Genomic DNA, 18,016 nt, shown 5'->3' with positions numbered 1-18,016 from the left:
GGATGCATCCTCGGATGCTGAGGGAAGTAAAGGTGGAAACTGCACAGGTACTGGCCATAATCTTCCAATTCTCCTAGGATACAGGGGTGGAGCCAGCAGACTGGAAAATTGCAAATGTTAGACCCTTGTTCAAAAAAGGGTGCAAGGATAAACCCAGCAATTACAGGCCAGTCAGTTTAACCTCGGTAGTGGGGAAGCTTTTAGAAACTATGATCAGGGACAAAATTAACAGTCACTTGGACAAGTGCAGATTAATTAAGGGAAGCCAGCATGGATTTGTTAAAGGCAAATCGTGTTTAACTAATTTTTTCATGAGGTAAGAGACGGTTGATGAGGGCAATGTGGTTGATCTGGTGTACATGGACTTCTAAAAGACGTTTGATAAAGTGCCACATAATAGGCTTGCCAGCAAAGTTGAAGCCCATGGAATAAAAGGGACAGTGGCAGCATGGATACGAAACTGGCTAAGTGACAGGAAAGAGAGTGTAGTGGTGAACGGTTGTTTTTCGGACTGGAGGAAGGTGTGCAGTGGTGTTCCCCAGGGGTCAGTACTAGGACCACTGCTTTTCTTGATATATATTAATAATTTGGACTTGGGTGTACAGGGCACTATTTCAAAATTTGCAGATGACACAAAACTTGGAAGTATAGTGAACAGTGAGGAGGATATGGATAGACTTCAAGAGGACATAGACAGGCTGGTGGAATGGGCGGACACGTGGCAGATGAAGTATAATGCAGAAAAGTGTTAAGTGATACATTTTGATAGGAAAAACGAGGAGAGGCAATATGAACTAAAGGGTAGAATTCTAAAGTGGGTGCAGGAACAGAGAGACCTGGGGGTATATGTGCACAAATTGTAGAAGGTGGTAGGGCAGGTCAAGAAAGTGGTTAAAAAAGCATACGGGATCCTGGGCTTTATAAATAAAGGCATAGGCTGTGATTTTATCATCGGTGTTGGGATGGCGGTGGGAGAGCTGGTTTCTGAGTTCCAGTCACAATCCTGGCTGCAGCCTCTCTGTCAAAGTGATTTTCCCTTGATTGGCCTTTTTAAGCCCGCCCTGCCAATTAACAGGAAGCGGGTCTGATGACGTGTCATCGGCCAGTTTCCTTAAAGGGACCATGGCCACATTGAGTTTGACAGTTGTTCGGTCAGTGATTGACAGCATTGGCGTGCTGCAAACACCGACAAGCACTGCACAAAGGTGGACGCTGGCACCCAGGCTCTCCAATGACTCCCTCCATATGCTTTTGGAGGGAGTCACAGCACACAGGGAGGTTCTCTTCCCTTCCAAGAGCGGAAGCGACCTCCCCAGGACGCCAACGCAGCCTGGTTGCACATTGCACAGGAGGGCAAAAGCAGGGATGTCATCAGGGGTTCCTGGCTGCAGTGGCGCCAACTCTTCAATGATCTCATCCTGCTGTGCCACTTATCACATCCCCATCACTCTGCCTTCCATGCCCTTCTCCTGCACATCCTTACTCACACCAACTTACCTTGCACCTCCGCCCATCCTAACTACATTATCACTTCCACATCTCACTAGCCACCCCTCACACTCACCCTCATCCTAATCCAATCATACCACCTAACAACACACAAGGGTAGGCACTTGAGAGGTTTAGCCAATGTCCTTGTGAAGTTTCTGGTAATGTGTTGTCATACAATGAAATCTATATTTTCAACACAGCCTCTTATTGGACAGATCTGTGCCCACCTTGAGAAGTGTCTTACTGAGTTCCAGTGAATGTTCAGACATAACTTCTCCTCCCCCCTCTGCTATAGTGATGTGTGTGCATGGAATAGCTTGGACAGTAAAGGGGTGCTTCACGGTGCTGGTGTGGGATGGTGTCAACCTGGCGCATCATGTGGCAGCCAGGGTTAACAGGGTCAAGTGAAGTAAATCTGGCCATGGTGATGCCACCACTGGCCTCCCAGACAGCAATGTTGTCAGGGGCTGATGCCCTGTGTACCATCAGGTGATGGCGGAGAAGGTTGGTGATGTTGGTGTGCCTGGTGATGTTGGTGTTGGGGCCGATTGTGGAAGGATTCAGAGGACCACGGTCTGAGTTTTTCCCAAGGGCACCGATGTTGCTGCAATAGATGGCAGCTGCAGGTGAGATGACAGAAGCGATCTGTTACTGGTGAGAGGTTCTCCCAATGAGGTGGCACTGGACATACAGTTGCCTCAAAACACTTGCAAGCTAAAGAAATCTCTATATGTATTACAAATGAAGTAACCAACAATTTCTGCACTCTGAAACTGATCATCTGCAATATGGCTTCCTTTGCACCACTTCTGCAGCTGTCAGCTTATCAGAAACATCAGAGCAGACTCAAATCACGCCAGGTTGAGTTGGCGTGTTCCCCAAGCAGTGGGTAAACCGCGGGGGAGAACGTAAAATTGGAAGAAAGCCTCGAAATAGTATTAAATTGGCTCTTAACAAGCCATTTAACTAGCTCAATTGTATCCCCCGCCACTTGGTGTCGGGACAGTTCTCCGTTGACAGACCAGACACCTGGGAGACTCACGTGGAGGTGGGTTGACAGCGGGTTTCCTACCCACTGTCAATCTTTGCTATTTTGACAGCAGACCCACCTCCAAACCCGCCCTCTGAGCACCGGCAAAATTCCAGCCATAGAGTACAAAAGCAAGGAAGTTATGAAAAACCTTTGTAAAACATTGGTTAGGCCAAAATTGGAGTATTGTGACCAATTCTGGGCACCACACTTTATGAAGGATGTGAAGGCTTTAGAGAGGGTGCAGAAAAGATTTACAGGAATGGTTCCAGGGATGAGGTACTTCAGTTACGTGACTAGACTGGAGAAGCTGGGGTTGTTCTCCTCAGAGCAGAGAAGAGATTTGATAGAGGTGTTCAAAATCATGAGGGAAATAGATAGAGAGAAACTGTTCCCATTGGTGGAAGGGTCAAGAACCAGAGAACACAGATTTAAAAGGTGATTGGCATAAGATCCAAAGGCGGAATAGGAACAGGAGTAGGCCATTCAGCCCCTCAAGCCTGTTCTGCCATTCAATGAGATCATGGCTGATCTGCGATCTAACTCCATAAATCTGTAGCCTTCGGCCCATATCTCTTAATACCTTTGGCTAACAAAAAGCTATCAATCTCCAATTTAAAATTAACAATTGATCTAGCATCAATTGCCATTTACGGAAGAGAGTTCCAAAATTCTACCACCCTTTGTGTGTAGAAGTGTTTCCTAATTTCATTCCTGAAAGGTCTGGCTCTAATTTTTAGACTATGCCCCCTCGTCCTAGAATCCCCAACCAGTGGAAATAGTTTCTCTCTATCTATCCTATCTGTTCCCCTTAATATCCTGAAAACTTCGATCAGATCACCCCATAACCTTCTAAATTCTGGTGAATACAACCCTAATTTGTGTAATCTCTCCTCGTAACTTAACCCTTGAAGTCCGGGTATTATTCTGGTAAACCTACACTGCACTCCCTCCAAGGCCAATATATCCTTCCTTAAGATTGTTAGAAATTTATATTTAGAGAACAATTGTTTTAATGTGTGAGTTGTGATATATTTATTGTGCTGCAAAAGTGGGGATTTCATGCCAGAATGTTGCGTTGAGATTTTTAACTCTTTTGTGTACCTAATTATATATAAAAATATAATTTTTACTTTCCTGCAGTCACTCTGTCAGCATGACGGTGTGAAGTACAGACTTCAGTTATGTGGATAGATTGAAGAAGCTGGGGTTGTTCTCTTTAGAGCAGAGATGGTTGAGGAAATTTGATAGAGGTGTTCGAAATCACAAGAGGCCTAGACAGAGTGAAACGGTTCCCATTGGTGGAAGGGTTGCGAACCAGAGGACACAGATTTAAGGTGATTGGCAGAAAAACCAAAGACGACATGAGGAAAAACTTTATTACGCAGTGAGTGGTTAGGATCTGGAATGCGCTGCCTGAAAGGGTGGTGGAGGCGAATTCAATCGTGGCTTTCAAAAGGGAATTAGAGAAGTACCTGAAGGAAAACAATTTGCAGGGCTACGTGGAAAGGGCGGGGGAGTGGGACTAGCTGAAGTGCTCTTGCAGAGAGCCGGCACGGGCTTGACAGGCCGAATAGCCTCCTACTGTGCTGTAATGATTCTATGAATTCAAACAAATTTCTAATATTTATAGCCTGTTAAACTTGAAAATATGATGTGACCATGCCATCGAAGTACAATAATAGATATCTATTAATTAAAGGGTACATAAAAAGTTCTCTCACAATTAACAACAGCCATGATATCAATAGTAAGTCCCTCGGTGATGAATTAAGTTTGTTCATAAACATTTTTTTCCACAATTACTAGATTATACTGTGTCTATTGTGATCACTCACAGCACTGGTCAAATTGGCATTAATTCATGACCCCTTTGTCGAGAATCTTAGCCACCAGAAAAGGTCTAACTGCGAATCCTCAGACAGGTATTTTGATAACATGGTGTAGAGAAGTGCCGTCACCTACCTAGGATTTGTCATAAGTCAAAATTATGTAAGTGGAGTTGCAAGCAGCCTCTAAATCAGACTCTATTACATGTACTAATTTCTCCAAATCCAACTTGAAACGAATTTATATCCAAAGCTCACTCCTCAAACAGAAAAGTGCATTTTTGTGTGTCGGTTTGGATCTATAGTTATTGAAACATGCTCTGTGTCAGATTATTGGGAACAAAGCAAAATTCGGTATACAAAAACCCAGCTCAGGACTGGAGAGTATAATTGGGTGCCAAGCTATAGCTAGGCTTAGCCACATTCAGCAAGTTCCAGCAAACAGCAAACTCCAGCAATCCTAAATCCTTATTGGTCTATAGAAAATATAATGGCCACATGGATGAAGTGTCCAAGGGTGACCAATATCAATGGTATTGTAACTAGGAGCAGAGCCAATGCCTTCAGGAGAAGGGAAGGGAACAAAGTTGGCAAGAAAAGACAAAAATAAAAGTTGCAATCATTATGTTTTCAAATGAAGATTATGCCACTCTATCTAGAAGAAATGATTCTAAAAGTAGCACTAACCTTACTGTACCATCAGATGATGCAGAAAGGAGGGTTTTATCATCATTCGACCAGCACAGAGAGTACACAATATTAAAGTGCCCGTTAAATTCTCCTAATAGCTGCCCAGAGGGAATTTCATACACTAAATAATTAAACAAAAATATGTTGATTAGTCTGGAGGGAGTCAATTACAAAATCTTCCCACTTATTTTTAAGCACATCGTTGCAATTTCTAAAAAACTGATACCACATATTTTGCTGCCACCTAGTGGCATCAGAATTTTGCACAATCAATTGTATAATTATTTACTTTTGAACAAACATGAAATGGCATTTCCCCTTTGCTTTCTTATTTTGTCCAGATATGCCATTTTATGTTTCATACAACTTTCTTGCAACTTGTTGCAGCACTTTTTTTTTTAATGTTTTATTTTTACATTCACTGCCTGTGAAAACTCAGTCACAGCATTCTCCATATTATACAAAAGTGCTCATTACTTTTCGCAGATTCGAATGGCTAGAAAAATTTGGGTCTATAAAAGCATTGCAAACCCAGTACAATTCTTTATTGTACACTTCACTTTGGCTCTTTACTCCATATAGAAAAGGTTTGTCTCTGTGACTAATTTCTCTTCCTTTCCTACCCCCTCCCCACCACCTAATTTTTTCTCTCCTCTCATGCAACAAACTCACGCTGGGGTATAGTTCCATAGTATCTCGCACAATGGCCATTCTTCATGCACGTGTCTAGAGACTGCGTGTCAGTAGACTGTTTGACCATAGAAGGGGAAAAGACAACACGGTCGAGCCCAATGTTGCCCTCACCTAATGCTCAGTCTGCATTTTCTGGAAAGGAAGCACTAGAAGTGATCAAGAGCAGGAATTTGACAGAATTTTGCCCACCCGAGTCTGGGAGCATAGAAGTCAATGTCAGAGGAATGCCAAGAACTTGGTTCCAAACGGAGTAGATTTGGGAAACTCCCATAAAATGACAGAGGAGAGAGCCTTTTATCTTTTCCACATGTCTTGCAGCATGAGAAAGGGAGCCAGGCATCACTTTTACAGAACATAAAGGCCCTCAAACTTCTCAGATCACAATCCTATCATTTGCATGAGTCAAGTGCCAAAGCACCACTTTGGGCAAAACTTTGGTGCCCGCCAACGCTTGCATGCCAGAACTGTCGTGCCTGTTGGAGGGATAGGTGCCCACTGCCCAGCCTCAAACCCTCTCCGGGAACGAAAATGCTCCTTTCGGCCTCATGAGTGGAGGGGCCAATCTACAGATTCTTTGGGGGTTCAGGCACTTGTCTGGACCGGACCCTACTGGTGAAGCTCACATATGCTTCCATTAATTCAGCGCACTGGCCACCAATACTACACTGCGACCCGCCGACATTGAGAAAACAGCAAAGGCCAGCACCACCGGCTCTTACAAAAGCAAAATACTGCGGATGCTGGAAATCTGAAATAAAAACAGAAAATGCTGGAAATACTCAGCAGGTCAGGCAGCAACTGTGGAAAGAGAAACAGAGTTAACGTTTCAGTTCCATGACCTTTCATCAGAACAGAAAAAAGTTAAGGGATGTAACAGGTTTTAAGCAAGTACAGAGGCAGAGAAAGGGGGGAGGGGAGGAAAGAACAAAAGGGAAGCTCTGTGATAGGGTGGAAGCAGGAGAGATTAAATGACAAAAGGGATGATGGTGCAAGGCAATAGGAGATGGTAATGGGACAAGAAACAAAAGATGGGTCTAGAGGAGGTGTAAATGGGAATATCACAATCATCAGCAGCTGCCGTACGAAAAAAATAGAGGCAGAGGTTATGATCTGAAATTGTTGAATTCAATGTTGAGTCCAGAAGGCTGTAAAGTGCCTAATAGAAAGATGAGGTGCTGTTCCTCGAGCTTACATGAGCTTCATTGGAACAATGTAGGAGGCCGAGTACCGAGAGGTCAAGAGTCAGAGTTGTCCAGAGAATTAAAATGACAGGCGACCGGAAGCTCGGGGTCACGCTTACGGACTGAACGGAGATGTTCCACAAAGCGGTCACTCAATCTGCATTTGGTCTCCCCAATGTAGAGGAGACCGCATCGTGAGCAGCGAATACATTATACTAAATTGCAAGAAGTAGAAGTAAATCACTGTTTCACCTGGAAGGAGTGTTTGGGGCCCTGGACGGTAGGGAGGGAGGAAGTAAAAGGGCAGGTGTGGCATCTTCTGCACTTGCACGGGAAGGTGCCGTGGGAAGGGGAGTGTGGGTGGTGAGGGCGATTGAGGAGTGCACCAGGGTGTCGTAGAGGGAACGGTCCCTTCGGAATGCTGAAAGGAGAGGGGAAGATGCGTTTGCTGGTTAGATCACACTGGAGCTGGCTGAAATGACAGAGGATGATCCATTGAATGTGGAGGCTGATAGGGTTTCCCTTGTCCTCACCTTCCACCCCATCATGGTTTAGGAGGGCGGGAAAGGGGTGAGAGCAGAATTGCGGAAAATGGAATGCACACAGTCGAGGGCCCTGTCAACCACGGTGGAGGGGAATCCTTGGTTGAGGAAAAAGGAAGACATATCGGAAGCACTGGTATGGAAGGCAGTATCGTCGGAACAGATGTGACGGAGACCAAGAAACTGGGAGAATGGAAACGTTCTCCATTTTCCCGAGGGCTCAGTCTGTCTGTCACTGAAATTACGGCAGGAGACCGGTGGACCTGAGGAACTTCAGTGTCAAAGACAATAATTAGGAGCCAATTAAACTAGGTTTGGAAGGGGAGGGAATGAATAGTTTGATGAAATATATAGGCAAATGATGGCATGCTGGCAGATCAATAGGTATCAGGAGATAATATTGTTCAAGAAAAAGACAGAAATGAAAGTATTAACAGAGATCATCAAATCGGGAAAAGAAGGTTTGATGAAGCTGGATACTTCTATACCAATGTAAAGAGCATTTGGAATTGACTTTTGAAATCAGGGTATGCCCATCTAGTGAAAATATTGGAAATGCAGAAACATGGCAGTGAGTGGAATATGGAGCTAAATGATACCGAATGTTCATGAAGATACAAAAGGTTAAGTAAGGTGGAGGGCGATTATTGTTGAGGAAGAATATAACTAGAGACGGTTAAATAGATCCCAAGACAACCCGTTAAGTCTACTTATGCCAAACCGCTGGAGACCAAAGCCAAAATTTGGCTGAAATCCCCCATATCCCTTGGAGGAGGTTCTTCAGACCAGAGGTTTCATGCAAGCAGGCAAAGTTCCAAACCCAGAATGCTATCCCAGAGTTTTGTGGGTTTTTTTTTTACAAATAATCTCGCCTCTGTTCCCACCATTGCTTCTGCCAGGAAACCGGAACAGAGATCCACCCTGAGCACATAAAGGGAAGCAACATTCTTTTTTAAAACATTACAAATTGTCCATATCGAAATATATCCCTCTGAAACTGTGACTTTAAAATCTTCCTAAAAGCCTGTCTGATTACTTGAACTAACTGGGATAGAATAGGATTTCCTCCAGGGCGTGTTGGAAAGAATGGACTTTAGTGACATTTTTATCAGGCTGGTCTTATTTAAATATTTCAATCCCAGAGGAGCAGCCGAAGTCTCAAATAACTAAGTCTCTCTCCATTTTACTCTCTCTAGGGGGTATGAGATGGGTGCTCTTTATACGCTGGTCACCTAACTGCTTATTCTACTACTGAACTACATGGCCCTGATGTATAGTTTACCACTATGGAGCAGGAAAGTTGCTGGTGTCTACCCATGACAACCTTCCCTTTCTCAGCAGCTATAGCACACTATCGATGGTGACTCCATGCAACAACCCTGTTACACATAACATGGCGCTGGTGAATTTCGTGAGTATCTGTGAAGTCATTCAAGCCATTAAAAATTGGATGTCAAAAGAAAAAATTAATGGCAAAAACTTTGGCCATTCTTAACTGCCTGAAATTTTAAGATACTCAATGTTATTGAAGGTGACCTAACTGAAGAACAAGGGTAGTTCTTTTCTAATTGTTGTTTGCTATTTTCACTCATTGATCACTAGCAAACAATTGTGACATTAAAAAGTAGAATATTGTACATAATCAGATCATGTATAGGAGTAGCTACAAGAAGAACTCTTAGTCCCCCTTTTTGTTTCTTCACTCTTGTTAATTCTCACCGACAATGAAATGGCCATTCCGGTCAGCACATGATGCTGCCAAACTTCTTCCATCATGAGAAAATTGGATAAAGAAGCATCCTATCTGTCCTCCTCGAAATGACAGCAAAAGCTGGTTAGGAATACGACAAACCTAAAAAGGAAGTGGCCACAGTAAATTTTACATGTCAGCATTGTCATTAGAACATTACGTTCTACACTCCAAAGCAACAAGGCGACTTCTAAGAAGTTCTATAGCGGTGCAAGAGGATGCTTCAGGAGGACACAGTCAATAAATAATTGATCAAAGTTTATAAATGCACTCAGGGTAATTTTGACTTTGGGCGATAGTAAAAAATGGGTGATAGAGAAGCGGCAGCCCGTTTTACATCTCTTCAGATTTTTATTTCCATTGTAATCACAGTATAGGTTTAGCAAACTTCTTTACCTGTCCAGGTAGTCTGGTCCATTTCAAAAGTTCCAACTTCTGGTAATCTAGATTTGATGGAACACCTCTGTGTGCCAACTCAGATTGAAGCTCATTGTATGAAATAGTGCCTTGTTCTTGCTGAATAGCCATCATGGAACGTACAGAAGGATTTACCTATTTAAGAGGGACAACAACTTAAAGAAGAATTGCATTTTTATACAGCGCCTTTCACGACCTCAGGACATCCCGAATCGCTTCACAGCCAATGTAGTACTTCTGAAGTATAGTCACTGTTGTAATTTAGGAAACTTATTGAAGAGGACATTTTGGGCTGCCTATTATATACCATTTACAGCATATGGTTCGTGAGAATAGATAATGAGCTTTGCACAAAAACACACTGTAACTACAGCTGCTGTTAAGATGGAATATAAATAACAGCTGCTATTAATTCCATCAGCATCCTGGTGTTGCTGAGAATATAGTATCAAGCTCATTATTGAAATGATGTTCTAGATCAGTCTATAGGAAATAGTTATGAATGGTTTTACAGGTCACCTTTAAAAATTGTTTTAAAACTGGAGAAGAAAGCAATACTTAAAACAAAATCAACAGTTCCCACTATTCTAACTTTAAAAGATACTCCACATCGAATGACATAATTGCCGAGAAATTCACCGTAGGCCAGTCCTTGACTGCCCGAAGCCAGAGCCAAATTCGGTTTCGTGCCTCGTTTAAATGCAGCCAGCTCTGCCCATTTGTACCTGAATTTTGCATTGGCTGGAAGGGTGGGGGGGGGGGGGGCGCGCGAAAAGAGTGGCGGTTGTCCTATAACGGGCATAGGATCCCAATTCATAATTTTAAATAGCTTACCGCTCGTTTCAGGTGGGCACCCTGGACACTGAAAAGCCACCCCAGCCAATATTACGTTCAGCGCAATTCTGGTGGTATAACGCCGGAAAAATGCGCGGCTGCAAGTTGAATCTCCCCCCCCCATAACATATTGTTTGCATATAATGTACATCATAAACCACTTACAAACACTGATTAAAATCTTATACTGTAAAGCACTAGCAAGAAGAGAACCATTTAAGAGGAAATCAAGTGAAATGCTATTCCCATCAAGATTTAAATTAATCAAAACAATAGCGAGCTATAATTCTAATCTGTCAATCACTATATAGTGACTTATGCTTGAATGATACATCTGCCTTTTCCTCCCACTACAATCATATTCTAATCCCCAATTTTCCTGGGTAAAAAATACACAAGGAGATCACGAGTACATAAATGGCTCAGCAGATGTAAGCACAGCATGTGCTATAGCCTTGCATGTTGTGCTGCTTGTAATACGATCAAAAACACTCCTTCCAGAGAATTTTACTGATTTGTGAATAACTTTTAAAGAATTCTTCTATATATAAAATCCTGTTTTTCTCAATTTCTTTTTAAAAGAGCTACTTGAAGATTTTCCTTGTGTCTTCTTCTGTAAGGCTTCAAGAAGCAATTCACAGATCCTGAAAATGTACAGCATGTGTACAGCCCTGTGAAGTTTGTTAAATTAGGACTCACATTTTGAGGTAGCCTTAAGCCTTTCACTGTAACGTACAAGGTTGAAGGGTAACGATCCCAAGGGCGTTTCTTCCACCATTCAAACACTTCAATGGAATTGGATAGCTTCTTGATCTTTGCAGGTGGATAATACAACTGCAGGCGGAGTTTTCCATCAATATTCAACACTCCATTAGCACCTACCAGCTATTTAATGGCAATAGAAATGTCTGTGTTTATATGTAGGACATAGTAACGGAAACATCTGTATTTCCAGTATTCATCAAATGAAAGAATATATAAAAGTACAATATTATAGAATAAGAACCAAAACAAATGCATATAAAAGGCAAAGGCTTAAAATTTCTGGGGGTCCACTCCACCTGACCTAGGCCACAGACCCCATCTCACAGTGACAAAGAAGAAAAACACAGTTTTTTAGTCTTTGGTTTGAAAAAGAGCAATTTAGCCTCTAGACAAGGAAATTAATCCCCTCAGACCAATTACCTCAATCTAGTAAAGGTTTAGGGCTTTTCTGAAGGTCTCAAAAGGGACTTACACTAGTTATGAGCTGATGCAAGTTCCGCTGAGGCCTTCTCAGCGAAGCCCAGGAACTACCCCCCCCAACACGCCCCCCCCTTAACATGGGGAGCGGGGGTGGGGAGTGGTAGGGAAATCAGTATAAGGTCCAACTACGGCCTCCAACCAAAATTTAAAAAGGCCAGGACAAACTGAGCGAAATCCTGGCGTAATTGGATTCCTCACAGATGAAAAGCAGGCTGTTATCTCCAGTCCCAGCAATTTCAGGGCCAATAAGTATACTCTCCTCTGTGTGTAAGTAAAGAAAAATTCCTCTACTGAACTCTCATTGTTTTAGGATAGCAAAATACTGCGGATGCTGGAAATCCGAAATAACAACAGAAAACGCTGGAAAAACTCAGCAGGCCAGGCAACATCCATGGAGAGAGAAACAGAGTTAACGTTTCAGGTCGAAACCCTTCTTCAGAACTGAGAAAAAAGCAGGAAATGAAACAGATTAAAAGGCCAGTTTGGGGGGGCTGGGAAATGGGGGTGGGGATGAAAGAACAAAAGGGAAGGTCTGAGAGGTGAAGACACAGTTCTGAAGAAGGGTCTTCGACCTGAAACGTTAACTGTTTCTCTCTCCACGGATGTTGCCTGGCCTGCTGAGTTTTTCCAGCGTTTTCTGTTGTTATTTCTCATTGTTTTAGGAGCGTTTTAGAACAATTTTTTTTAGCCTTTATATACAGAACAAAATAAGGGGCTAAATTGGGTTGATTTGCTCCTCTTGTTAGCGCAAATCAACTAGCACCTGGGCGCGGCGCTGCTAACTCCTTCCGCGAAAGTCAGTGGGAGGTTAGCAGCGGCGGCGCCAACCATTTGCGCCGCTGGCGATGACATCATCGCCGTGCGCAGCACCCCGCTCCGGCTGTAACATTGGGTGGCGCCTCCCCCGACTTACTGCTGAACGCTATGTTCACCGGGGTCAGGGGGGCCTACCTGTGGTCGGGGTAGTGCTAGTTAAAGGGAAGGTGGCGGGCGGCCATTTTTGTTGCTGGCCACCTGCCAGCACCTGCCCCCGTTGCTGTCCCCAGCCCCCGTGAAGTCCCCCCGTGGGCTGCCGGCTGCTCTCCGTGAGCCCAGCACTCCAAGTGCCAGGCTCATTTGCCGGCACGCCCGGTCCCTGGTGGCCCAGCTGGGCGCGGGGAAGCGCTGCACCAGGCCACTCCCCTTTAATAAGGGGACGAAGGCCTGCAGTACCGCGGCACAGCGCTCCAAGAGGGACGCAGGGCGCTTCCAGTAGTGCTCCTCCTCCCTCTCTGGGGCGCTACCTGGGGAAATTGGCTGCGGGGGCGCGAACTTTTTCGCTAAAATTAGCGCCCCGGTGAAGGTAGCGCGGCGCTACCAAAGTTTTACCCCTAAATACTTTTTTAAAAGTTCCATCAGGGCTTAGTGGGTAAGTGTAAAGCAATTAGGAAAGCAAATGGTATGTTGGCCTTTATTACAAAAGGATTTGAGTATAAGAGTAACGACATCTTACTGTAATTATATAGGGCCCTGGTGAGACCACACCTGGAGTATTATGCACAGTTTTGGTCTCCTTACCTAAGGAAGGATATGATATACTTGCCATAGAGGGAGTGCAACGTAGGTTCACCAGACTGATTCCTGGGATTTGGGTGGGGGGAGGGGTGAATTGTCAATTGAGGAGACTAGGCTTATATTCTCTAGAGTTTAGAAGAATGAGAGGTGATCTGATTGAAACATACAAAATTCCTACAGGGCTTGACAGGGTAGATGTTGGGAGGATGTTTCCCCTGGCTGGGAAGTCTAGAAACAGGGGTCACAGTCTCAGAATAAGGGGTCGGCCATTTAGAACTGGGATGAGGAGAAATGTCTTCACTCAGTGGGTGGTGAATCTTTGGAATTCTCTACCCGAGAGGGCTGTGGAGGCTCAGTCGTTGAGTATATTCAAGACAGAGATCGATAAATTTTTGAATATTAAGGGAATCAAGGGACATGGGGATAGTGCAGGAAAGTGGAGATGAGGTAGAAGATCAGCCATGATCTCATTGAATGGCCAAATGGCCTACTCCTGCTCCTATTTCTGATGTCCATAAGATCTTACCTTTAGAAATGCCCAAGCTATTTTGCGCCAACCTCCTTCGCTACTTAGAGTTGCGTAGTTGACTTTGGCTTCATCCATACTTACAAATTCAAGGATCTAAGAGTATCAAAACATCGGATTAGAGCTTCAAACAAACACCACAAAATGTCTAGATTACATTTAGCTCAGAAATACCGTTTAAATACTGAACGCCTATATGGTTGTTAACTGACAGTGATCATTGCAGAGGCTGCTGTTCACAAGTAAGTTCACAGGGAAAATATAATTACAGTATCATAGAAGAATTATTAGGAAATTAGAACTCTAATGGAAAAAAAATGATGGAGGCAATCAAAGATGAAGGGAACATGGTAGAATTACTGATTATTTTCTATAAGTATTGACTAGAGAGGAAATACTGATGCCCTATCCAATTAGAGGAATTTTAAATCAGTGTGAAAATCAACTAACTTCCCTTTGGCCAGATGGCATTTATTATATGCACAGAGTACCATATTTAAGGGATAAATCTGACTTTATCCTAAACAGTTATCACTTGGTTTCACTTTAAAGCAGATTAGTCACTAGTCAAAAAACCTAAATATTCACAGAAACCCCACAGTGCAGATAGAGGCCATTTCGGCCCATCGAGCCTGCACCGACACATATCCCACCCGATCCCCGTAACCCCTACACCAACACATATCCCACCCTATCCCCGTAACCCCACGTATTTAATCCCCCTAACACTAAGGGTCAATTTATCATAGCCAATCAACCTAACCCGCACATCTTTGGACTGTGGGAGGAAACTGGAGCACCCGGAGGAAACCCACGCAAACACGGGGAGAATGTGCAAACTCCACACAGACAGTCGCCCGAGGCCGGATTCGAACCCGGGTCTCTGGCGCTGTGAGGCAACAGTGCTAACCACTATGCCACCGTGCTATTTTATTTTTATCTTCTTGATTTTTGTTGCCTAAAAAGATGATGTGGTAGCTTTGCCTCTAGGATCCCAGTGGGTACCTGACAAAGTACAGTGTATTGGAGGTGTACTGTGCCTGTGAGGGGAGAGGTGCATGCCTGCGCCTGGGGTCAAGGGGTGGCAGCAGCAGTGCAGTTGCAAACCTTCCAAGCCTGCTGCTGTTCTCCTGGCCACTAGTATCAGGGCCTTCTGGATTCTACTGGGGAGGGGTGGGGTGGTGAAACAAACTATCCATACTAGTTTCCATCTCTTTCCTTCTATCTCCTGGGACCCCCACAGAACTTCCAGTCCATTCAGGATCCTAGCACAAATCCCAATGCAAGTTTATTCGGGTACCTCTCCATTGAGGGGCACCAGAGCTACATAAATAAGAAACGACGGCAGAAGGCTGGGAACACCCCATTTGCCTCATCGAAATGCTTAAGTGGGCCTGTACCTACTTCAAGTGAACAAGTTACTCTATCTTGGGGAAACCTGGAAATCCCAAGGCAATGTAGTGGGGGTGAACACATGACGCAATGGGTCTTCACCCCTTTTCCCTCTTCACCGAGTCTGGAAACAGAGTGTTGTCCAGGCACAATGATATGGAAACTCTCCCCGGATATCTGCCAGTTTAACTTGCATGGTATACAATCATACTGATTACACTTTTTAAAACCACATAGATGTAACTAAAAACTCAAAATAAATTCACCTCAATCACAAATGCGGGTTACGGATTTGTAAAAATGTGCGCCACATTCTCTTGCGCATATGAAGTGACATGTCGCTTGCTATCAACGTGAATTCAGCAACAACAAAAAAAACGGGCTATACTACTGATTTCAATAGAAATTTTTATACTTTAGATCTAGCCCCAACTTTGATGGGTACAAATGGGTTTAAATTAAATTAACTGAAACATTCAAAAATGTCAGTTTGCTCATTCCAAAACACAATATTCACCTAGGTCTAATCATCATATAAGAGCATATACAGTAATACAGAATCAGTGTGTCAATATTCAACCCAAACATTTGATACCTCAAAGAACAGAATGGTACAAGGTGAATCCATGAATTCGTGAAGAAAATAACCGAATCGTTCATTGAAGATAATTTGCTCCTCCCATGCTGGAATCGTCGACTTGTTTTTTCTAAAATCGTATGGCTGTGTCATGATGGGAAGAATGTGCGCCACGTTCTCTTGCTCATAATATGAAGTGACATGTCGCTTGCTATCAACGTGAAAGAATTAGAATGACAAAAATGGAGGAAATGTTCTTAAAGTTTCAAATCTCCAAGAGCTTTTGATTCCAGCAAAGTTTTGGACAATAAATTCAATTTTTTTTTTACAAATGGTGCATATCAGTTTCAAACACTTAAACGTAGCACAAGGGTAACATTTTATATTGATTAAACAATATTAGGTCTTTGCCTACACTGACTGCATTTGTTCAAACCAGACTACAATTTATGTTGGTAAAAGTGGTTATCTTCTTTAAAAATAAGTAATGCTTCAAGCTAGGACACAGTGGATCTCAGATTTCTGCATCAGTGATGTCTCAAAATCAATGGGTTTCAAGACACAGCTTTTATTCTTTGCTTGTTCAACTTTTCAATTTGTAAAAATCAATCTAACTGAATTAACCAGTACTATTATGAAATTATCAGAGCTAAACATAAAAAAAAGTTTATTTAAAAAGTTAGGATATGAATGCTAAGGGAAGTCAGAAAGAAAGTACAGTATCTGACCACCATCTTTCAAACATCCTTATGGATATGGAAGTTATGCTAGAGGACTGGAGGATTACAAAATGTAATACCTCTGTTCAGAAAAGGAGAAAGGGATAAACCCCAGGTAACTACAGACAAATCAACTTATGAGTAGTGGGCAAGCTTTTAGAGGCCAGAATACAGGATAATATTAACAATTTAGAAAGCTATGGATTCATTATGACAATCAGCAGGGATTTGTGAAAGGCAAATCATGTCTGTGAACACTGATGTCACTCGAGGGGCTGGGGGCCGGGGGGGTGGCGGAAGTCACTGTTAACACTGCTATATAAAAATGATCTGGACTCAGTTACAGGGGCAGGAAATATCAAAATTTTCAGAAGATGATGATAAACAGGAGGAAAAAAAAAAGGAACTTGCACTTTTATAGTGCCTTTCACAATCTCAGGGCGTCCCAAAGTGCTTTACAGCTAATTAAGTACTTTTGAAGTGAAGTCACTGTTGTAATGTAGGAAACGTGGCCGCCAAACAGCAAGGTCCCACAAACAGCATGTGATAATGACCAGATAATCTGTTTTATAGTGATGTTGCTTAAGGGACACCAAGGAGAACACCCCTGCTCTTCTTCGAATAGTGCCATGGGATCTTTTACATCCACCTGTAAGGGCAAACAAGGCCTCAGTTTTAACGTCTCACCTGAAAGATGACAATTCCGACAGTGCAGCACTCCCTCAGTACTGCACCGCTGGGAGTGTCAGCCTGGATTTTGTGCTCAAGGCTCTGGAGTGGGGCTTGAACCCTTGACGTTCTGACTCAGAAGTGAAAGTGCTAACAACTGAGCCACAGATAACACCTTTGTGGAGCGGGGTTAACGCCAAGAAAACTTACATTTCTATAGTGCCCTTCATACCCTCAGGATGTCGCAAGCACTTCACAGCCAATAAATTGCTTTTTTGAAAGACACTCGTTTTGTAGGCAAACCTGGTAGTCAATTTTCTTACAAGGTCCCACAAATAGTAAATGAGCAAATAATGCATTTCAGTGGTGTTGGTTAAAAGATGAATGTTAGCCAGAATACTGGGAGAACTCTCCTACTCTTCTCCGAATAGTGCCATGTGATCCTTTGTGTCCATGCATTTCTAACCTGTAGCACACTTTGAGGGAAGGGGAACTCGAGCAGTGCACAGATTGGTGTGAAGTCGCATCCCTTAGTGGGTACACTGGAACTGCTCCAAGATACTCTGTGTAGTGGCACAGCAGAAAGGTAGACCTTGCTCAAAAGTCTATGCTGGCAGAAAAATTTACATCTTCAAAACAAAAAAATCAATTAAATTTCAGGCAAGTTAATTGAATAAAAAATACTCTTGGACTTTCCTTTCCCTTTAATTCAAGTTTTCAATATTATGAAGGTGATTGTTAATATTCTCCAAATGGTTCACTATGGTAAAGGGAAACTAGGTAGAACTTGCTTCCACCCCTACCCCACAATAAATTACTGGGGAAGGACATTGAAGCAAACAGCAGAAATTGCTTTAAGAGGCAATTAGATCCATTT

The 18,016-nt window shown here is 43.1% G+C and overlaps 1 protein-coding gene across 6 annotated transcripts in view; it reads right to left on the bottom strand.

The window, feature by feature from the left end:
- The window catches only part of ahi1 (Abelson helper integration site 1), a 328,929-nt gene that overhangs the window by 250,545 nt on the left and 60,368 nt on the right, over positions 1–18,016 (bottom strand). For all 6 annotated transcript variants that reach the window (XR_015079575.1, XM_085997550.1, XM_085997549.1 and 3 more), the window contains 6 exons: positions 15,770–15,962; positions 13,783–13,878; positions 11,157–11,342; positions 9,603–9,758; positions 9,176–9,308; positions 5,038–5,161 (listed from right to left, as the gene is read on the bottom strand). Coding sequence is in view for 5 of the 6 variants with exons in the window: in XM_085997550.1 (XP_085853676.1) it covers positions 5,038–5,161; positions 9,176–9,308; positions 9,603–9,758; positions 11,157–11,342; positions 13,783–13,878; positions 15,770–15,962 (888 nt within the window). In the remaining variant the exon portion in view is untranslated. The remainder of the gene's footprint in view (positions 1–5,037; positions 5,162–9,175; positions 9,309–9,602; positions 9,759–11,156; positions 11,343–13,782; positions 13,879–15,769; positions 15,963–18,016) is intronic.

The sequence above is a fragment of the Somniosus microcephalus genome, chromosome 9 (assembly GCF_052327205.1).
Source record: "Somniosus microcephalus isolate GS21.2 chromosome 9, FLI_Smic_1.0, whole genome shotgun sequence".
In the NCBI taxonomy this organism is placed as follows: Eukaryota; Metazoa; Chordata; class Chondrichthyes; order Squaliformes; family Somniosidae; genus Somniosus; species Somniosus microcephalus.
The sequence above is the reverse complement of the archived record's forward strand: the minus strand, read 5'-3'. Positions and strand labels throughout refer to the sequence as shown.